The sequence below is a fragment of the Lissotriton helveticus genome, chromosome 1_1 (assembly GCF_964261635.1).
Source record: "Lissotriton helveticus chromosome 1_1, aLisHel1.1, whole genome shotgun sequence".
Taxonomy (NCBI): Eukaryota; Metazoa; Chordata; class Amphibia; order Caudata; family Salamandridae; genus Lissotriton; species Lissotriton helveticus.
This window is the reverse complement of record NC_136057.1, coordinates 139,890,321-139,912,662: the sequence shown is the minus strand read 5'-3', so window position 1 is coordinate 139,912,662 and position 22,342 is coordinate 139,890,321. Positions and strand designations below refer to the sequence as shown.

Here is a 22,342-nt window from a genome sequence, read left to right as displayed (position 1 = left end):
TTCCGATGGTTATTCATCAGACAGAACTAGCTGGTCAGCTGTTGTTAACCATTCATGGCACTTCAAGAACGGCCTAAGACTGGATCTAATTAATAGACTGCTTCAGATTAAGGAGGGGAAACTTGTAGGAAATGTTAAATTATTCCAGGCAGCACCCTGGGATATGCAATTGATAAACGTGAGATAAATGCATGGAGGTACAAGAAAAGAGAATTGGCTTGAGAATGAGCACAACGTGGTATATGCTTTGTGGCTTGCGTGGTACCAGGCCCTAGAGTGTCTGCATTTATCAGAGTTGATAAGCAATTTGCAGGCCCAGTGGCAGGGTACACACAAGTAGAGGAGACAGACTCAAGATATAGCAGTAAGAGAAGTGTTCTACACTACAGCTTTTCAAGGGGTAACAGTGAGCTGTAAAGGTTCTGTTCTAAAGAGAACAGTCAGGTTCCCACTTCCATCTTACCCTTGTACGATCTTCAACGCTGTAGATCCGAAGTTGCATAGGGATGTTAAAGCTGTGCAGGAAGTTTCCCCCAAACACCAGTGTATCAGTTGGAGTGTACACGGCATGGATCCAGCCTAGAGAACAAAATACAGTACAAAAGCATGAGTTTCTAATAATTGACAGCATCTTGCATTACATGAACATAAACCAGTGAAAGCTAGAATCAGTGTACTTACATTGCAAATTTTAAATCTTACAAGTCACACAGGCAAAAATGGAGACTGGGAGTGCAACAACCTACAGAGCGTGCGTTATCAGGAGTCAGTCACAGAACGAGTCAGATGTGGGAAGCTCAAGATGTGTCAACTAATCTTTTGTGCAACTTTATTTGCTGCTCCAAAATAGATGTGTATCACAGGCTTTTACATCAGCTTTTGCCACAGAGATTGTAAGAGTGCAGCTTCCTGTTGTGAATTATTACAGCGGAACCCTCAAATAACTTTATTCATAAGAAAAAGCAATGTAGTGAGAACCATTTACAAGCCAAGCAAGCATTCATATAAGAACACTACCATGAAGAGTACAAAAAGACAACCTGACTTCGTTGAAGACGGTTATGTCTAACCATAACAGCAAATTGAGTATACACACATTAGCAGTAAGATAGAGGCCCTTTTGATGTTGTCAGTTTCAAATCTGTATACAGTGATTTCAGATGTTGACTTAGTCTCCAATGTGTATCTTGATTTAATCCTTCCCCTGACTGAGGATTTTTATCACCTATTGTAAATGTCAAACATATTCATTTAATATATGCAGAATTTTACCAGAACTGTTTGACTTCCTCTGTAACACCTTTAAGTAAAGTACTTTTAAAGTGTGAGAACAGCACTGTGGCTAGATCTGGTCAAAATATAAAACATTTCCAATTGGATGTGCTTATTAATCCATTACTGGTCTCAGACTTCCTGTGTTGAATGTTTTCATACTGTCTGCATCGAAGAAATCAGAATCACAAAAAAATTTCCAATGCAAAAATTGCTATGCTAATGGGGGCCATCCGGACTTCCGGACTTCCGGAGTATCTGATCCAAAGGCTGCAGGTGGCGCAGAACTCTGCGGCTCGCGCCATCTACGGCCTTCCTAGGCGGGCAAGAACATCTGGGGTGCTACAGTCACTTCACTGGCTCCCTATCCGAAAGCGGATAATGTTCAAAACACTTACGCTGGTGCATAAGGCACTTTCTGGCTCCGGTGCCAAGTATCTGCAGCGCAGACTGGCCTTCTACCGTCCCGCCCGCTCCCTGCGGTCGGAATCCTTGTTCCTGGCCGTGGTGCCCCGAGTGAGGAAGGCTCGCATCGGGGGTCGCTCTTTCAGCTTTAAGGCCCCCCAGCTGTGGAACTCTCTGCCCCTTGCTTTACGCAGCATTCCCAGCTTGCTTCTGTTCAGGAAAAACCTGAAGACCTGGCTTTTTAATCTTTAGGTTGTTTTTCTTTTCATCTCACTTTCTGTTTTTCCTTGTCTGTTCTATGTTATGATTTTTAATTGCTGAGCCGCCCTCCGAAAGCGCCGGGACACTCCTGCTGAGTAGCCGTGCGCTATATAAATAAAGTTATAACATAACATAACATGTTTCTGTACGGTTAGAATTATCATAGGGTCCTGATGAAGTCTGAGGGGAGAATCCTTGGGGGCATGCAACATATGTAGGCCTTGTTTTAACCGGCGGCCTATAATACTGAAAATACAGAGGAAATATGAATGAATATGTTTGCTCTCTTCTGTGGGGGAAGGGATGAAGCGGAGGTGATGAATCTCTTGCACACCATTAAGATGATTAAATAGCGAGTCCTGATTCAGGCTACTTATCCTGCACCATCAACATAACAACTTAGGCACGCTTTTAAAGCTTTATGATGGCAAGCACCCTCTATTGGCCTAATAGGTACTATATGTTGCAGTGTCTCAAATGTGATCAAAGTTTGACCTGCCAGTGAGTTCCCTGGCAGTTGTGTTAAAGATCCTGTGAAAGATCACAATGTCACCAACAGAGGCAAATATTATGTGAGTGGAATCTAAAGACAGAGGTAAATACTGACCCATAATAAGAGTTTGAGTCTTCTTCCAAAATAGGTCTCTTACCTTATCTTGACCTACAACTGCATAGACCTTTAATAGGAAATCTAGGCTTAGGCTGGGGTCTGCCTTTAAGTTTTCCATTTGTGACCTACTAAGGGGAAGTACTGTAAGAAGTGGATTAGAGATGGAGGTATGGGGATTACAATATGCTGTACTAGTGGTTAAAGGGTATTCTTCCTTTATAGCGGTAGTGGTATTTAGAAGTATCCTATATGGGTTTTCTTGCTTACCACGGATGTCCTACACTAGGGCCTCAATACCAGTGCACTCTGTAAGAAAGTGGCTCTACATATACTGGACCAAAGTAAGGTACAGTGTGTATAGAGTACACAGTCTCCAGAGGTATGGCAGAGGCTAAAGTTAGATATAACCTTACTCTCTAAAGTGGTAGCTTGGTCGAGCAGTAAGGCAGTATCAGAAGGTCGTGCAAAGCATTTGTTGTACACACTCAGTCAGCAAAAGGTTTCACACACTCAAGAACTGAACTCTAGGCCAATTGTTTTATATCAAAAGATATAGTTGTTTTATTTTAGAACCAACAGGTATCAACATATACTTTTCTCTATTTGAGTGACTTCAGGTAATTACTTTGCAGAAAGGCAATAAACTTTGTAAGCACAATAGTTACAGTGGCTGCAATAGGCAACACAATTTTAAACACAATTTAACATTGAGCTCAATGGGTTTTTCTACTTAAATGCAGTTGATTACTTTAAGGATTACTTTTCTAACCACAGGACTGGATCCTGGATTCAGTCCCAGGACCTAAGCTGTAAACAGTTAAGTAAAAGCGTTTTGGTTACAGTTGTGATTTTTAAAGAATATAAATGTATTTTCAAAGTTGACACTTGTAAACTTTTCAGTGAAAAACTAGCAATGTTATCCTATGGAAGGAAATTTAAGTCACATGTAAAGTGGGTTCTCGTTACATTCGTAATCCAGTACTGGACTCCTAGGTTCAGCACTGGAGTCTCTACCTAAGACAGGTAAGTAATTAAGTTTTAGTAGTTGGTACAATTTTTAAGGAATATTTGTAGTTTGCAAAAATAGACAGAAGAAATTTCACAGAAAAACAGTCAATTGTTTCCTATGGAAGAATTTTAGGTTACTAGTAAACACGGTTATGATTACTTTTGCGGTTCAGTACTGGGCTACAAGTTACAGCACTGGCTTCTCTCCTGATCACAGGTGAGTACTTTGGAATTCGTTATTCGGTTGATTTTAGATGAATATTTTAACATTTCAAAACTTCCCACTTGGAAGAAGTTTCACAGAAAAACAGTCCATGTTATCCTATGGAAGGAAAGTGAGTTATCGGTTTCCAGGTGACTGGTGAAGTTAAGGTTCTGGGCATAGACTCAGGGGTCTCCCAAGGTCGGAAAGGCACAGTAGCTACACCTTCTACGGCACAGGGGCAGCCGGGTGCAGAGAGAGTAAGCCCAATGCAATCCAATGGAGGGTAGGGGGCCTTCGGTTGGTGGCTGCAAGCAAGCAGGCCACGCGGCTATGGGAGCTGAGCTCCTGGTCACTTACTCAGGGCAAGTGGGGAGGTAGAGTAGGGTAGTAGTTGCACTTCCAGCGGCACTCAGGTGACTGGGAACAGGGTGCTTTTGAGTCGTCAGGCGCTCAATGTTATCCAATCGGAAAGTTAAAAAGGGAACAAAGGCTGCAGGCTCGGGGACAGAGGATCTTCAGGAGCGACCAATACTTCGAGTGGTACGTTGGGATCTTGGAGGCTAGGTAGGCACCCAGGAGTTGGGCACAGGGGGCCGTGGGCCGCCGGGGTGCCTTTTGAGGTCGGGAAATCTTACCCCCTGCTGGTCGCGGTCGGAGGGGTCCTTTGTCCTGAGGCTGCAGGCGTCGTCGAGGAGGGTCCTTTAGCACTGGATTCCAGATCAGAATCGCCGGGGGGACGTCCTCAGGGACTTGATTCACTCCAGACAAGGCCAGGCTTGACTGGTGCAGAGTGTGCAGGGTTTGCGGTTCCGGGCTGATGCCAGGGCTTGTTACTTGCTTTGAGCAGTACCACTGCTCGTGTGAGACCCAGTTAGTCAGAGTTACAAGTCCGGGTTTTTGAGGTTACTGACCATTGGAGACGCCGGATTTAGCAGGAGCAGGTTCGAGGGTCGACAAGCCTGTAGGGCTGGGGCCAAATCAGTTGGTGTCGTCTTCTTTTTAGCAGCTGCACGGCAGGTCTTCTTGTTCTTTGTTCTTCTTTCTTGTTTCAGAATCTGGATCTAAGGAAGGAAGGGTTCAGGGTGCCCTTAAATACTAAATTTAGGGGTGTTTAGGTAGGGCAAGGGCAGGGACCAATGGTTACCTGTCCTGGGGTGGGTACACCCCCTAGCCTGCTCCTCTCCTCTGGGAGGGGGGCACGGCGCCCCATCTTCAAGATGGCTGGAGCCCGGGGTCGTGCTTTACCTCGCCTCTCCCACCTGAGGGGTGGAGTTGGCACAGGCTGGCACACCCCCTCTTCCTGACGTATTGTTTCCCGCCAGTCTTCCCGCAGAGTGGGGGTCAGAACTGGTGGGGGTCAGAACTGGTGGGGGTCAGAACTGGTGGGGGCCAGTTCCTGAGTACCAAAACACACAAGATGAAGGACGGAATGTTGCACAATGGCAAAACATTCCCCCACAGTCACAGATCCGGGTTTAATTCATCGTTATTTTGCTCACCAAGCCACCCCAGTTCAGACATGGCCATATGCAAATCAGTCTTGACCCTGTGCCTCATGGGAACAGTCCAGCCCGAACTGCCAAGCCATGTCTTTCCTGGACCGGAATCAAGCATCCTCTGATACTCCATCCATCACCACCTCCTTTTGTGCCACTTTGTTGGAGAAGTGTGGCTCACCGGTTAGAAGCGGCAGACCCTGAAGCAGAGGTCGGCCCGGGACCAGGGTTCAATTCCCGACGCGGCAGGGTCTTGGGTCAATGTCCGCGGACTCGATAATTTCTCGCTTAGGTGCCTACGCTAACCATGGGTCCCACTCTGCAACTCTGGGCAATAGCTTGCTTAATCTCCACAACGGCCCCAGCAACGCCGGGGATGCCTGGCTTCACCTTGGGGTTCCCTCTCACAGGGAAAGCCAGGACGGGTTCCCCAGCGGTATACAGCGCCAGGACACCACGTAACGAGGTAACAGTGCGCTTTACAAGTATACATACATTTTGTTCGCCATAAGTTGGCAGGGTATGCTCAGACGTGAGTCCCTTGCTCACTTTGCCACTGGATTCAAGCAAGCCGGGCTGAAGACGGCTGAAATGCCAGAAACTGGTCCTCGGAAGCTTGTTTCCGGTCCAGGGAAGGCATGGCTTGGCAGTTCGGCCTGGACTGTTCCCATGAGGCACTGGGTCTGACTGATTTGCATATGGCCATGTCTGAACTGGTGTGGCAGAGTGGGCTAAAGAACGGTGATGGATTAAACCCAGATCTGTTGACTGGGTGTGAGTGTTTGATTGGTTCGTATACTCCGTCCATCAACACCCCCTTTTGTACCACAGTTCCGGAGTACAGCAAGTGGTCTGGAGAAGCTCACAAAGGCGGAATGCCTTTGAAGCTCCCCCTGCCCATCCTGGGGGAGGAGGCTTGGCACCTCGTCCCAGGATGTGCATTGTTGCAGGCCCAGGAGAGCGGGGCTCTCCACCCAGGGGTCCAGCAACATGTCTGCTGTGTGGCAGCCTAAGCAGCCTCTCAGACAAGATGTGGATTGTAGGTTAGGTTTCAGAGGGCATCTCTAAGAGGTCCTCTGTAGTGCATTTTACATTAAATCCCACACTGGCATGAGTGTGGGTTTAATGTGCTGAGAAGTTTGATATCGAACTTGTCAGTCTTCAGGGTAGCCATTATGGTGCTGTGAAGTTCGTAATGACAACCTCCCAGCACCATGTACTCTTAATGGCATCACTGCACTTACAGTGGCCAGGAATGGCCCTGGGTACTGTAGGGGCACAGGGCTCATGCACCTGTGCCCACACCACTGGCATAGGGCACCCAGCTAGAGGGGTGGCTGATGTATGCCAGGGCAGTGGGTTTGTGGGCATGGCACACAGGGATGTGAGCCATGTCGACTCTTTGTTTAGATCTGCACCAGGACACTCAGCCTAAAAAGGCAATGTGTGTGTCAGGGTACAGGGCCCCTAAGGGTGGCACAATAAGTGCTGCAGCCCTTAGGGGTCTTCTCTGGTCACAATGCCCTGGGTACCTAGGGTACCATTTACTAGGGGCTGACATGTGGCCAGAGATGCCAATTGGGTTTAGGCTCTAGTACAGTTTTTAGGGAAGGAACACAGTTCCTGGGTACCCGATTGACAGGGACCCAGGGCACACCAAGGAAAAGAGCATCAGGTATCGGGCAAAAAAAAGTGGGGGGTACTGCAACAGAAACTCACTTTCTCACACACTCCAATTGGAAAAACAAGTTATTCCTTTTGAAGCAGGACTGCCTCTGGACAGCGAGGAAGAGGTGGAGGGTGCTGCTGGAAACTCGGACAGCATTGGGACAGCAAAGAAAACCTAAGAATGTCAATCCACTGATATTGTTTCATAGGTAAATCAGTGAAACTAACAAAATATTTAAAACAGAATGTGATGGAATCTTCTAGAATGTAAATACAACCCCGAAGTTACCACGGCCTCCGTGGCCTCTAAGGCCCAGGTATCTTGGTCTGAATCAACCCGCAACACTTGGCCTTAGTCTTTTGCTAGTGCCCTTCTACAGCACAGTGAAGAGTTTGGTGCTTCATCAGGCAGATGGAGTCCTGGTTTCATGTGAACCAGACTCCAGTTATCGGTGTCCAGTGGAGGGCACAGGCACAAAACACACAGTGACTGGACTGACACTGCCAGCTCAGGTCTCAGATTCAGGCCCAGGTGATAGTCAGATTTTCGAAGAACCAGATGGACCAGTCAGCCAGTATTCATTAGAAGGGTAATAGGATGCCATAAACTCAAGGGTCTTGTATGGGGATTAAGATGTTCCAGTTGCAGGGGTTTCCACAGTTGCAGGCCCCTATTTCCAGCAGGGACATAGGTAGCCTACACAAAATAGACAACCACCAAACGGGCCCCACTTTTCACCAGTCCTCTTTTGAATTACACAGACATGCATCCTTACAGGTCCAACAGATGATGGAGTCCCCAGTAGTGGGCATACATTTCAATTTAGAGATTTAGGATTAAGTCTCCAGAGAGTGGTGTAAGTAAAAAGCACCTGCGTTTCTGGACTGCAAGCATGCTGCGCCACCGCCACTACCCCCACCACCACCACCACCACCACTTAGCACATAGTCTGGGTCCAGAGGGCCGTTATACCCTGCTTGGAAGGAGAGTGGAATAGTAGCTGTTGATAAAGTAGCACTCTAGAGGGCTTCTATCAATCCCCAGAATCTGGGGCACTGTAGGTGAGCAGCGTCAGTAACATGTAAATACCAACCACAGTACTTGTGAACATTGATTTGAGGTGCTGTTGGCATCCATATTCAAAATGGCTCTGCTGCAACCAACTCTAGCCAGTTTGCGCAGGGCTTGAAGACATGTGTCACTTTCCACCACATGAGCGTTGTGATCCTTGGAATTCTCCCAGTGGCCGCTGCTACTTCATCTGACTGGTCACCACCCCATTTTGGAGTGCCTGAACAGGGCAAGCAGAATGATGCAAGATTATGGCATGTGTTAGCACGGGGATAAAACAAATCTGTTATGTTTTCCTTCCAAACAAGAAACTCCACTTAGGCCTCTGCACACCGCCACCCTTCATCAGAAAGTCTTTGCCTAGTAAGTGTACCATGGCAGACTGGTGCAGTATTCATATGCTACTAGTCTCATTCTGAGCCTGACCTAAGCGCTCAATGAAGCAGCATTTTGCCGAACAATTTAACTTAATTGAATTAAAGTCTTATTTATTTGGCTATAGTCAAAACACTCCCTTAATAATAACATTTTTGCACCTTTTTTAGGGGTCCGTTGAACTGGCTGTTATACCCAATAAACACCCTCAAAGAGTAAGACTTGACGTTACTATTTAGAGACATAGCGTTAGAGTCTGGCTCTAGTGGTTACAGGGCAACAGAAAAACTTCTCACAGGTAGCCTGCCTGCCCTCGTCTCTCATGGCCCAGGAGAACTAGCTGTATTACCGTGTCGTTGCGATCCAGACAGTCTTCTTTTGATATACAAACTACTCTTTCATACTGTACTGTTAGCTCAACTGTCCCAGATGGCAGGGACCCCATGTCCAACAACACAAGGGACTAACAGTTGTTTGGTAAGCCACCCACACATAAGCAAACCAGAGCTATCTCCTTAGGGCCAACAACAGTCCTCCGTGCGTCACATGAGACAGTTTATCTGGGAGATTACATAAATATCTCTTGTTGGGCAATCTCTTTTGATGTGGCCTTGTTTACAACCACCATCCTTAGAGAGGGGGTAAGTTCCATAGCTCCATTACCCTTTGGCTTCTGTCTCAGATGGGAGTTCAGTGATTTGCTCTTTGCTGCTGGAAACCCTTTTACTCCCCTTGGGCGAGTGGTGGTGCTCATGCCCTTTCTGTCCCACAGTGCTGGCAGTCTTCCTATCAGTTTCTATTGTTACCCACCTGGGGTGAGTAGCAATAGAAATTTCTAACCTGTCCTTTTGTCCGAGAGATACATATTTATGGAAAAGTTCCACATCTTCAGGGCATTTTGAAAGGATATTGGTTGTCACCACCTTAGTTAACCTTCAGTTAGGAAAAATACTACCTGAGCAACGGTGCACAAGCACTTCCTAAAGTCGCTTTGCCAACATAAAATCATGAATTTTTTTTATGCCTTTGACCCTGTAGGAAAATTGCTCTTTCTGCAAAGGCACCCCAGATTATTACCTTTTGCTGGACCCTGTATTTCTGCTGCGTGTAGCACTATCCCTGAACCATACCCCTACTAACCAGGGATAAAGTGCTTGTGCCCCCCCCCCCCATTCAAAATGGTGAAATTGGCATACCCCTAATCAGCATATTTAAATTACCTATAAGTACCTAGTATATAGTACAAAGTGTATCCAGGGCCTGTAAGTAAGTCTCACTAGTGGACTGCAGCACCAATCGTGCAATCCACTACAGTGACAGTGCAAACATGACTGCAGGCCTACAATTTATAGCCTGGCTTTTGCAGTTAAACTGCAAATTAGACCTGTCAAAATAAATTATTTTGACAGTCAACATTTTCCTTTCAAATAATAATTTACCCCCATCTAGCCCTTACTGCCCATATAGTAGGGTGAATGGTATTTAAAAGTAGGGCATGTGGGGATTTAATGATAAAAATGTCCTTATAGTAAAGAAGCTCCAAAAACTACTTTCAGTGTAACAAGGGTTGGCTGTTCCATAGAAAAAACATTGGGTTACAATATTATATGTACTAATGCTAGCTTTGATTTAAAAAAACAGGTAAAAAAATAATCAAACCATTATTTTAATTATTAAAAATCCAGTGGTGCAGTGGGATGGTTGATAAAATTTAAGGTAAATGTACTTTTAGAAAGTTAAATTTTCTTTACCAAAAGCCTCTGGCGGCCCATTTGCTTTTGCTCCCCTACTTTTGCCTGCCAATAATTAGCATTTGAATAGCTGTGAAATGATTCTCACAATCAAACAATAGGTTGACATGAATGGCCAGAGAGATGTTTTTCGTTATATAAAACCAAAAAAATGTAGCATATCAAATTAGTCTAAAATATTCAACATGGCATATAGATAATTCATAGAAAAACATAATTACAACTTTTACTTTAAACCCAATTCATTACAACATTATAGTCAAAAATAGGTGTACAAAATAATTCCGTAGCTGTTCATTCATTTATATATAAACTGCACAGTGGCGACCGGGACTGTCTCATTCAACATGCACCAAAATATAGCCACCGGTTACCAGAGTCAATTGGAGTCAGATATATAAAGTGTGATGTGCCGGGTGCGGAAACAAGGAAGCTTTGTTCTACAGGCGTACTCTTGAAACCAATGTGATAAGCTTCCTTCAATCCCTTTACCATCCTGTATAATCACAGTGCATAATCTCCCTTTTAGAAAATACATTGGTTATTGAAACCAAAATAAAACAGAATGGGGATGTAATGCTGTTTGCATATAGTAAAGTTCAAAATTGCCTGAAATAAACCCCCCTAATCATCATCTGTTATTATAGTGAAAATAAAAACAGAATGGGGTTATAATGCTACATTTAAATATAGTAAGGAAGGTAATTTGGATTCTATACAGGCAAATCGTTCCAATTCATGACTTTGTCAGTGTCCTTCAGGAATTTCAAAAGTCTAGATGTTAACTGTACATTGGTCCCACTCAGACAGATTTCTATCGTGTTCTGGCATTGCCAGATTCCTAAATGGCAGAATACTGGTTGTAGACAATAGCGCATTAAGGCCTTCAATGCACTACAGCGGCAGGCTACATGCAGCAGCGATTCAAGTTCATAATTACACAGTCTGCAATTCAAGGTCACTGTCCCTTTAAAGCACCCATACTTCTATGCCTCCAAAGGTATTATTCCACATCTTAGGCTGGTTAGGTCTTTTTTCTGCTCTGAACTCATATGGTTTGGTAGATGTGTGGCCCGCCCAATGGACTGGTAGAAGGTGACACAAATACGCATGGACCTTCGATGATAGCTCTTGCCGGTCATCTTCAGCAGACTTTAATCTTGCAAACATTTTGGCACACAGTTTTGGAAGAAGGTTTAGGTCAAAGACGTCCCGGGCACCCAAGTCATTAATTGAAACTTACTGCCCTGCATACGGGACCATAATAGTTTCGTCAATGAGCCAGTCAGGGCAGCCTTGAGCTTAACATAATAGCTGAAGTACCTTGCTTTCCCTATGATCACTTGCTCACTTAAATTAATGACAGAATATGCACTGTGGGGCTATGACCATCCTTTTTGTATTTGTATTTTGTATGGAGTATTTCTAAAGCGCTAACTGTCGCTCCGAAAGGAGCATCCTGGCGCTGAATCTAGTGTACACTGCGAAAATAAAAACCTAAATGGCAGCCATTACAAAACCTTCTGACAGACTGTAAATCCAGGTTTTTAGATGCTTCCTGAAGGCGCTCTCCTGGACGAGGAGTCTAAGGGTCCTCGGGCATGGCATTCCATGCTTTAGAGGCCAGCACAGTAAGAGTCTTACCTCCCTTGGTTTTATACTTGAATCTGGGGATGTTGATTAGATTACCACCAGACGACCTTAGGCAACGCGAAGGATCATAGCGTGCAAAACGTCTCGCAAGATACCTCGGGCCTGTGTTATTAAGAGCTCTAAAAGAGATCAGCAAGATCTTATACAGGATCCTCTTGTGTAGTGGTAGCCAATGCAAGGTCTGGAGTGCAGCCGCAGCGGAGGATCTTCTTGGTAGTTTAAGTACCCGTCTAGCCGCTGCGTTTTGTACACTCTGTAGTTTTTTTAGTGTAGCTTTTTTCACTCCGGCCATAAGGCCATTACAGTAGTCTAATCACGATAGTATCAGAGCAACAGCTACTGACTTTCTGGAGTCGGTAGGCAGGAAGTCAAAAAACTTCTTCAATGACTTGATGATACTGAAGCAACTTCCCGCTGTATTTCTTACATGCTGATCAAAGGAAAGAGCAGAGTCAAATAGGACCCCTACATTTCTTGCCGTTTCCACTGAATGGGGAGGAAGAGGTGAATCCTCAGGCCACCAGTCCTTGGGGCAAAAATGAACATCTTTACCCAAAGGCAAGATTTCTGTTTTGCTGGTGTTGCATTTTAAGTGGTTATTGTCCATCCAACGGAAAACTTCCGTCAAGAAGATCTTGAAATTTTGTTCTGCATTCGTGGAGTTTTTATCCATAGAAACCACAAGTTGGGTGTCGTCGGCGTATGATGTTACAAGTATTCCATGTGACTATCAGTGCAATAAGGGGGACCATATAAATGTTAAATAACAATGGGCTTAAGATGGAGCCCTGGGGGACCCCGGATAAAACCTTTTTTTCATTGGATAAAAAAGGGCCCAGGGAAACAGTTTGGGATCTATTAGTCAGAAAGGACACTATCCAGGCCAAGGCAACATCTATTATACCTATGTCTCTCAACCTATCGATCAAGATTTTGTGAGAGATGGTGTTGAATGCTGTCGTGAGATCCAAAAGGATTAAGACAGCATATCTACCTTCGTCTTGTAGGAATTTGATAGAGTCAGTGAGCTCAATGAGGGCAGTTTCGGTTGAGTGCCTAGGTCGAAAGCCTGACTGTTGGGAGTGCAGAATATTATGACTGTCAATGAATTTGCTTTTAACTCTTGATGGACCATCTGCTCAGTTATGTTACCCAAAACTGGGAGCAGGGATATTGGGCGGAGATTGGTCAAGCCGGTGGTGGACTTATTGGGTTTTTTCATTAAAGGCTTAACAATCGCCTTTTTCCACTCCGGAGGGAACACCCCTGAGCATAATGAGGCATTGACAATCGCGTTGATGGTGGGGTTAACTACATCAATTAGCTGATGGAGTATTAGAGGAGGGCACGAGTCAGAGGGAGCTCCGGATTTACAGGCCAGGATGACTTCCCTGGTCTGTAGAAGAGAAGCCGATTGAAAGGCACTCAAGGTGTATGGCTTGTCCTCTCCCCGCCCCAGATGGCTTAAGGCGGAGGGAGGAGAGGGAGTTGGAAAATCCCTCTGAATGAGCACAATCTTCTCCTCAAAAAAGTCAGCGATTTGATTGCAGAAGGATGCAGATGGAGAATTATCGGCTGAAGGGTTTTTGGGTGAGTGAAGGATTTTATTATGGAGAAGACCGTTCTTTGCTTCTGCTGTGCCTCATTGATAGCCTTGATGTAATATATCTTTTTAGCCAATTTGATACTGGCCAAATAGGATTTTCTTTGCTGGACATAAAGAATCTTGGCAGATTGATCGTAGGTTTTTCTCCATTTCTGTTAATTTTTCCAACAAAGTAGATGACTTTCTGCCAACGCTTGAAAGAACCAGGGGGCATTTGGTTTTCCCTTTGTGCCCTTATATTGGCGACCTTTGGACGGGACGCATTCTGTGATGACTTGATGCATCCAGGAATGGAAACCTATGGAGTCCTGAGTTACATCTCCTGACAGACTGGGGGCTTGTGAATGCCGGGGAGGATTTAACATGATGTTATCAGCCACCTTCTTCCAATTTATATCGGTTGTGGGCTGCTGTCTATTCCTAGATGTTTTTACCTGTTCGGGAAGACAGACATTAAAAGGAATCAGACTATGGTCTGTCCAAATTTGTGGGATCGGGATAAGTGTTACCAATGCCGGGACATTGGAGCAAACACCATCCAATGTATGACCTGCAGAATGGGTGGGTAGCACTACAGCCTGATTCAGGCCGAAGATATCCAGGGTCTGATAGAAGCTAGTGGCTTGCACATCGTTTTTGGATTCCAACTGAAGATTGAAATATCCCATAAGAGTGAAATGAGGGTAGCGTAGCAGGAGCAAAGCTAGGCTGTCCCCGAGAGAATCTAAGAATGGGGTGGCGTTGCCACAATGGAGTGTCAAATCCTGCTCGACAGGTCAGTGGGTTTTACACAGAACACTTGGGGCACCCTTCAAAGAGGGAAATAGGATGCCAAAACAATTCTTGTGTATACCCTGTGTGGCCTCTGGAAAACCCTACTTTCTTATACCAAATGTGTGTCTTTGGTTTTTTGGGTACACGGTCTGCTCCAAACTGGACTTGTAAAGTTTGACGCAGATGGACACTAGGATCACCACACCACACTACTCAGACACATTCACAGCCGTCAGGAGACAAGTTTAGTGTGCCGAAGACTTACGCCATCTTGCGCATGATCAAAATGTGTAGGGTTGGACCTGGGAACATCTACCCTATTGGCTAGGGAATGCACAGGAGTAATTCTCACCCACCAGCTTGTGCCAGGCATAAATGTGCATCTCCAGGCACCAACTTCAGAAAACTCCTAGACATGCGGAAGATCAGAAGAATACTGAATCTGCAGTTTGAGACCTGAGAAGAGTCTTAAATAACTGGACTTGCTCTCCCTTTTGTACCCAGGACAAAGAAGTGGACTCTATGGGTCATTAGGAAGACGTGTGGAAGCTACAGGGACTCGACAAGCAACAAGAGGCCTTTTCCTTCAATTGTAAAGCTGACTAGTGGCAACTGGATCGGGACCGGACCCTACTACTTAGCTTCTGTCTGATATGATTGGACAACTTCTGAAGCGTGAACAAATGCCTGAGGGTGTCTGACACCCTGTGAGTCTGTACCTGTCACTTCCGAGGTCCTGGGTGCTTTGGAAGTGTACCCTTGTGGGGGTTGAGACTTGAAGGACTGTGCTAGAATGTAAAATCTTTCACCAGAACCAACTTGGTTTGTGTTTGTGATCTGTGCTCCATTAAGGTCAGCATCAAATAGCAAATATGTCCTAATCTACTTACAATCATTGGCACTTTGTGCTTTTTGGCGTTATTCCTACTTAAGACTTTAAACATTCATATGGTTAGTTCACCTTATTGGAGTTTTGCTTATTAAATTTCACCCCATTTTTCTAATTCCGTTTGGGAATATTATTCTTTTGTGTTTTTACTTAATAACTGTGTTGGTACTGTATGTATTCTCTACATGTTGCAGCTAAGCCTATCTGCTCTGTTCCAAAGCTACCAGGGCATCAAGCTCAGGTTAATTTAGTGGCTTTGAGGGTTCACATAGACAAGGGCTCTGATTATTCCTGGAGGTCGGTGCTGGCCCACCCCTAATAATCATCCAATTTCTTACAGTCCCTTTCTTCCAGAAATCCCATTATCTTATAGGCACAGTCAACCAGTTCTCAGAGAATGTCCATATTTGTTTTTATCATTGTTATTATACATTTTTTTCCCTCATTGGGCTGGGATCACCACCCATGAGGATATCCTTCACACTGACTAACTTCGGATGCTCAACCTCATTTAAGGATGGCTTCACTCCCACGTAAGTGAAGTCAACAGCAGCCTCTAGCTCAGCAAACCTTAACCCCTAAGCTGACCGTACCCTCATGTACTTCCATATCCATTGAGAGTTCAGAAATTAAGATAACACTACTGCTGGAGTAAATAAATGAGATACTTGATCAACCCTTCCGATGCCTTTTTCCAAACATTTAAAAAAAAGTAATACTTCAGCATAATGCACACTGTTCAGGCACTCCAAACCTGGTCCTTGACTAAGGGGGACCCGCTAAAGAAAGTCAACAGCAAGCAAACCCTCATAGGCTGCACTGGCGACATCCACAACAAACAAATATAATCAACATCACTATCATCCAATAAGCAAGAGCTTTGCAGTTTGAGTTCTCAACATAGCCTATCCAGGTGCACTCCAAACAAAGAATAAGCGTGGAATAAAGTTTTCCTTTCCGGTCAATACATCACATAAACTTCGTTTATTTCTCAATTAACAATGCAATATCATGCGATGTGCTACAAAACGCCAAAAACAATCTACAAACCCCAGCAGGAAAATATATCAAACAAAAGGGTTTTTTAATTTTCAGTTGAAGAAAGTGACATAATTGGACAGGAGAAACACAAAATAGTACTTTATCTGCTGATCTACAGTTGCAAGAATGTGGACTGGGAGAGGAAGAGGAAGGGCTAAACACAAAAGAAATTAAAGGAAAAAAGAAAATGCACAATAGAAGCAAATAACATGCTTCTGGTAATGCTCTTTCTGGCGGACACTGTTCTTTTAGCAGATTTATGTATGTGAACTATGTCTGGCGCTAGACTTACTTTGGAAAAACTGCTAGCAATCAAGGCCGCCCCCAGTCACTTAGGACTCCCCAGCAACAATGAAATCGAAGACACAGAGGTCACCCAGGGAGATTAGGCGTCGGAAGCGGACTACTCAAAATACAGAGTCACGGGTCAGAAGTCGCACACAGAAAGGTACATAAAACTGCAACATCAAAGCAGTACGGAACAGACTTATGGGGTCAGAATTGCAGAAAGCACCTTCACACTAAAAGATTTATGTGACATAATCACAGAAACCTTGTCATCATTTCTTTTTCTTCACTCTCTACAACTCAGGAACCAGTGGAAATGAGCTACCAAGGTCAACCTCTCAGGTATAGACAATGCATCCCTTGGAGAATCAATCCCTCTTGGAAACAATGAATCTGGCAAATCTTGTTTTCCTGAGTTACAACTAGATCCACCGGAGGTCATCCCCACATGGTAAACATCTTATTTAAAATCTGGATGCATCTCCCAAACATGACACGGAAACCTGCTTGCTCAAAATATCTGCTTTAGTGTGTAGGTGATCTGGATGACACATTGCAAACTGTCCAATGTATCAGTCAATGACCCAATTAAACTCGAATAGATTTATGCAACACTTGACTCCTTCGGAGTCTGCACTGCGTTTAAATGACGTTCTTGCAGATACTACCCACAACCGTATTTTGAGAATGGGTCACCAACGATCGACGAGGCCATGGATTCCTGAATGGCTAACTCACCATTAAATTGTTCTGGAAAACCCACCAATTTAGGTAATTCAAAACAGACAAAGGAACCTTCACCCTATCATATAAATGAAAGTAGAGCAGGTTCCACTTGCCTTGTAGTGCCAACTGCAGCGAGCCGCCCTCAAACAAGCATATGGTACACAAGCATATTCAAGACCTCTTCAACCCCCAAACAACAGAATTCAGACTAGCTAACTGTTCAAGCTCCCAGACAAACTGGAATGATAATATTTTAATATCTCAAACCCTTTTGCTTAGTGACAGAATACCCCTGCATACTTCATCTCCTAAATACAATGACCGGTATGACTTTTTCATCCTGTACTGAAATCCCTAAAACATGAATTAGTGTCAGTACTGTCCGCACTTGATTTAATAATTCAAAGGACACCTTGCCTTCACCAACCAATCTTTCAGGTACAGAGAAATATGCACACTACAGCGATGACGATTAGCAATCACTTTGCCAGACTCTTGGTGACAACTACGAGGCAGATGAAAGACAGAAAGGGAGTAATGCAAACTGATAACATTTCCCACGGCCTACAAAGCTCAGATGCTTCATGTGAGATTCTCTAACAGGAATATGGAGAAAAAAAATTCCTGGATGTTTAAAGAAACGTCTAATCTTGATCCTGTGGAGCCTGTACCACCTGCTGTAAAGATACCATTCAAAACGTTCTGATGAACTTTTAATGCAGCTCCCCTGAACATCAGAGTAAGACTCTCATTCAGATGACTCAGATGAGTGAAGGTGAAGAGGACGACTGATTGGGGAATAGGTGGCAGTTTTCTGAAGAACTCGAGAGTAAAACCATCGCCTGCAAGACCCACTAGTCTGGAGTAATTTTTTTTCCATTCTTGGGATAATCAAGCCTTTTGACCCCAAACCGAAGACACAAGCGGACAATGGTCAATACCTCAGAAAGCTTTTAAAATGGCTGTCAGGAGGAGGAATCTGCTGCTCGTGTTGGGCCTCACCCAGAAGATCAACCCTTACTGGGCTAAAAAGAATTATTGCTCAGGTTACTGAAGTTGTTGCACCTGTTTGTTAACCTGGTGCTTGTACCTAGAAAATGTTCTGTATTGCTGGTGAAAACAGAGGACTGGAGATCCCAAAGCTTGAGCCCTAACTCTGCTCTGTTTAAAGTGCCCTTAAGAATGAACAGCCCTCTACCCAAATAACTGCTGACCATCGAATGACAGATCAACGCCTGAACTGCCAGTGCATTTCAAATATCAGAGGGTTAAAAACCAACCTGTTCTGGCATCAATAGAGGTTATTCACAGAGGTTATTAGAAATTAGATTAAAGTAATGAAGTGTACACAATCAGAGTGAGATAGCATAGCTTACCAGAAGGAATAACAAAAGTATAACCCTGCCGCAGCTCGATGCGCTGGCAATCTGCTACATCGTCACCCAGGAAGATATCCCCCTGCTTGCCTGACAACAGCCAGCTCTCATACATCTCCAGATTGTGGGTAGTGGGTGGGATCAGCCAGAAGATCTGCCAGGTAATGGAGAAAGAATACAGTTACAGTACTCCGATGCAGTATCGGTGATTGAGAGCGCGTACGTGCAAACCATTTCACTGAACAGTGCTATTACCAAACATATGTCATCACCCTCACCTGGATATCAAGCTAAACAGGCACTGCCAATGATTGAAACTTGCAGTTACATACCCTGCTCTGTAATGGGCAATCATTGAAGTGACCAATAGTTATAGTTTTTTTTTTAATTGTTACTAAAATGCAGGAGTAATTTTGCAGATTGAAGAATTTTCTGATGCATTATTCCACCTTACTGTTTGGGTCTGTAATAGTCTCTTTTCTTCATTTTTTAAATATTGTTTGGGTGGGTGTCATCAAGAAATTTACCATTTTGTGCTATGCCCCTCCATGGATGACGTCAGACGTTTTCCTGGGAAGACCCTCAGCGTGGATGCCATGTTCCGTTTCTTTATCTCCCTCCCGGTGACAGTCTTGTAGTTTTAACTTCCTGTTCTTCTGTGTGCTGATGTGCCGCTCCTTGGAGCAAACTCATGTTATTTTTGAGGGATGTGGGCGGGTTGCACGTGACTCCAGAAAACACTTTAATCTGCATAACTACTCCAACATGCAAGTAACTATTTTGTTTTGCAGCATGAATCCTTTCTGGATTCACATGCTGTGCATTGACTCAGTAGCGGTATTCACCACCACAGGAAGCTTGGGTTAAAGAGAGTTTCTATTTCAAAACGGTTGCTCGAGTACTTTTTGTTCCATCTGTGCCTCTAATAGCTTTCATATCAACACAGTAATGTTTAGTGAAGGTGTGCATAGAAGACCAGACGGCCGCAACACAGATGGCACTTCTGGATACAAATATATACTGTTACTACGCATGCAAATACATTGCATGCCATTACAAAGCGGTCGTTACCACAACCGTTTTGTTACCACGCATACAATTACATCGCAAGTCATTATGTTATTGGAGTTTGTAGCAAGCGCACGGATACACCGAGGAGTGTCCCGTCGCGGACCTTAAGGAGTGAGGGGAAACTCGTTAAATGAAAAGAAACGTTTACAGTTTTTTTTTTAGTTTTTTTAAATGAGTTGGGTCCTGGATGCTACAGAGAGGAAAAGGAAGCGAATTCCATGCCAAAGCAGCCCTAAAAGCAAGGGAACTGCCACCCATCCTTTGCAGGCGAAAGCGAGGTACATGGGCTAGGAGCTGAGAGGCAGAGCGTAGCTATGTAGCTGAAGTGTAGAACATAAAACGTTTCCGCAAATAGATTGGACCGGAAGCGTGCAAAGCACGGTGTGCCAGGACCAGGCCGTTAAACTTAACTCGTTCGGTTACGGGCTACCAGTGGAGTATACGCAGATGCTGTCTTACACTGCATCTTATTGGGATGTTAAAAAGAAGCCTGGCCGCAGCATTCTGGACTACCTGTAGTCTGTTAAGCAAGTAGCCTGGTAGGCCAACGTACAAGGCGTTGGCATAATCGATACGAGAAAGTATCAGGGTTCGAGTAACCGTTTCTTTTCTGCCCTAGGAAGGAGGGGTAGAAAATTTGAGGGATTTGAGTATCCCGAAACCGTTCCCAGCGAGCCTCTTGATCTGGGTGGGGAAAGAGAGGCTCTCTTCAAACCAGATCCCAAGATTCTCAGCGGGCTGCCCCGTTGAGGCCGGCGAAGGATAATCAGCCGGCCAAAGTGCATCGCTAAACTGAGGGGGGAAGATTCCATAGAGGAGGATTTCTGATTTGTCCTTGTTGCATTTTAGTTGAGCAGAGGACAGCCAATGAAACAAGCATTGGCATAGCCAATAGGTCTCGCTTTTTGGACCTTTTAAGTATTTAGTTATGCAGCACAATATTCTTGGTGCAACAACATCAACTGTTGCATGGCTAAACACTTATAAGGTCCCAAAGGCGAGACCTATTGGCTATGCCAATGCTTGTTCAATTAGGAGCAAAATGCCACGTTTGCAGGCTCTGGAAAATCTACCCACATACTGTATATATGCTGGAGGCTACATCCAGAGCATTTATATTTGTTTAAGAATCTATGCAAAGAATTAGGGGTGCTACATTAGATGTGGAAGAGCAAACATGACCACATAAGCGAGTACCCATAATAGAAATCTGAGAGCAAATGTTGACTAACTAGGGATGATGAACCTTGTGCTGATAATCTAGCCATAGCAGAGAGCTTCTCAGGAATACAAAATAGCTGCTACCGAGTGAAATGATAGATGTGCCACAACTAGAGGTGTCATTTACTGTATGCGAAATGTGACCAGAGCCATAAACACGCAGGTGTTGTATTTTACAGCTCTTAGCACAGCTCGAGGTGCAGACGTACAATTAATATGGGCAAGCAGGTCATCATGGAGGTACGGTCACTCCAGTCCAGGGCTTTGTTTGTATGCCTAGCTATGAAACGATGTCAGTTTCTTTGAACTTAAATGGAGGACGGCACGCGCTGTGGATGTATAGTTGAATTACTGGTAAACGTGCCTTGATTTCCTGTAGTAAACAAAAAGGCAAGTTTGCACCTCTTTGTTTACAGCGTGGACGACACCTTCAATGAAAGAAATACGTCTAGGCATTCCCCACCTTACTGCCTTACATTGAAGATTTATGGGCATGCCTTTTTTTTTTTTTTAGAGGAGGGGGGGGGAGGAGACAGTGGATTTGTAGCACAAAAAACACCTTTCTGTCTCCGAGGACTTATCAGCCGCCATCCTTTCAACTAAGAAAGTATGGGTCATGGGGCACTGATGAATGTGCTGACAGTGTGACATAGTATGAACTTCAAAGCGCTACACCTTGCACACACGTCTTCATATCACAGAAGAGGTCGCCCTCTTCTACTGAAATGGAGACCTCAGCAAGATTGATGGAAGAATGGGGCGGAGGCACTAACGTAGGTGCTGATTTATGTCAATAAGATGCGTTTGACCTGTAACCTTAAAAGACATTATTTTACTTACATCCAAAGTCTGCACTGCATATCATTCTTTTGTTCTCCTTTGCTGAAACACTGCAAATAACAAGCAGCCAAGGGCGGGAGGTGGTGTTCAATCGGACGACCTGGGGAAATGCGATCGTGTACATTTACCATACCACGGCAAACCTCTATCACACGTGCACACAACTAATGCTTCCAGCCAGGAATTAACGGCGCAGGCACTTCGAAGAAGTGCACCATGTAAATAATAAGTTAACATTGAAGTGAAGGCGCTCCCACATCCGAGGCAGTCACTTCAAAGGTGTGGGAGGAGTGCTGCTGGTGATTGACTGGCGATTTGATGATGTGCACGCGCATTTTAGGTCAATGCGCTTGCGCATTGACCTAAAAGCGCACGGGCACAGCACCAAATCGCCAGTCAATCGCCAGTCTAGGTAAAGCTTATTTAAGCCCCTATATATCTCGCTCCCGCATGCGCATTGAGATAGGTCGCTCGACCTAATCAGACAGTTTTTTGCAGAGGAGGTGGAACACTCGGATTTTCTTCAAGTAAACAAAAGCTGAGTATCATCGGCCCATGCAATAATTGTGGCCCCCTGATCCTCTGCCAATTGACCAAGGGAGTAACAAATGTTAAAAAGAAGGGGGCTCAAAGATGACCCCTGCGGGGCCCCCAAAGACACCCTCTGCAGTGGAGTAGCAAACGGGGAAGCCATACCTGTTGCGTCTGATCCTCCGGAAATGATTTCAGCCAGG

General features: G+C 44.6%; 1 protein-coding gene across 2 annotated transcripts in view; it reads right to left on the bottom strand.

Moving 5' to 3' along the window:
• Positions 1–22,342, bottom strand: part of KDM2A (lysine demethylase 2A) — a 789,087-nt gene that overhangs the window by 380,445 nt on the left and 386,300 nt on the right. For both annotated transcript variants that reach the window (XM_078657462.1, XM_078657547.1), the window contains 2 exons: positions 18,477–18,630; positions 464–579 (listed from right to left, as the gene is read on the bottom strand). In XM_078657462.1, coding sequence (XP_078513588.1) covers positions 464–579; positions 18,477–18,630 — 270 coding nt within the window. The remainder of the gene's footprint in view (positions 1–463; positions 580–18,476; positions 18,631–22,342) is intronic.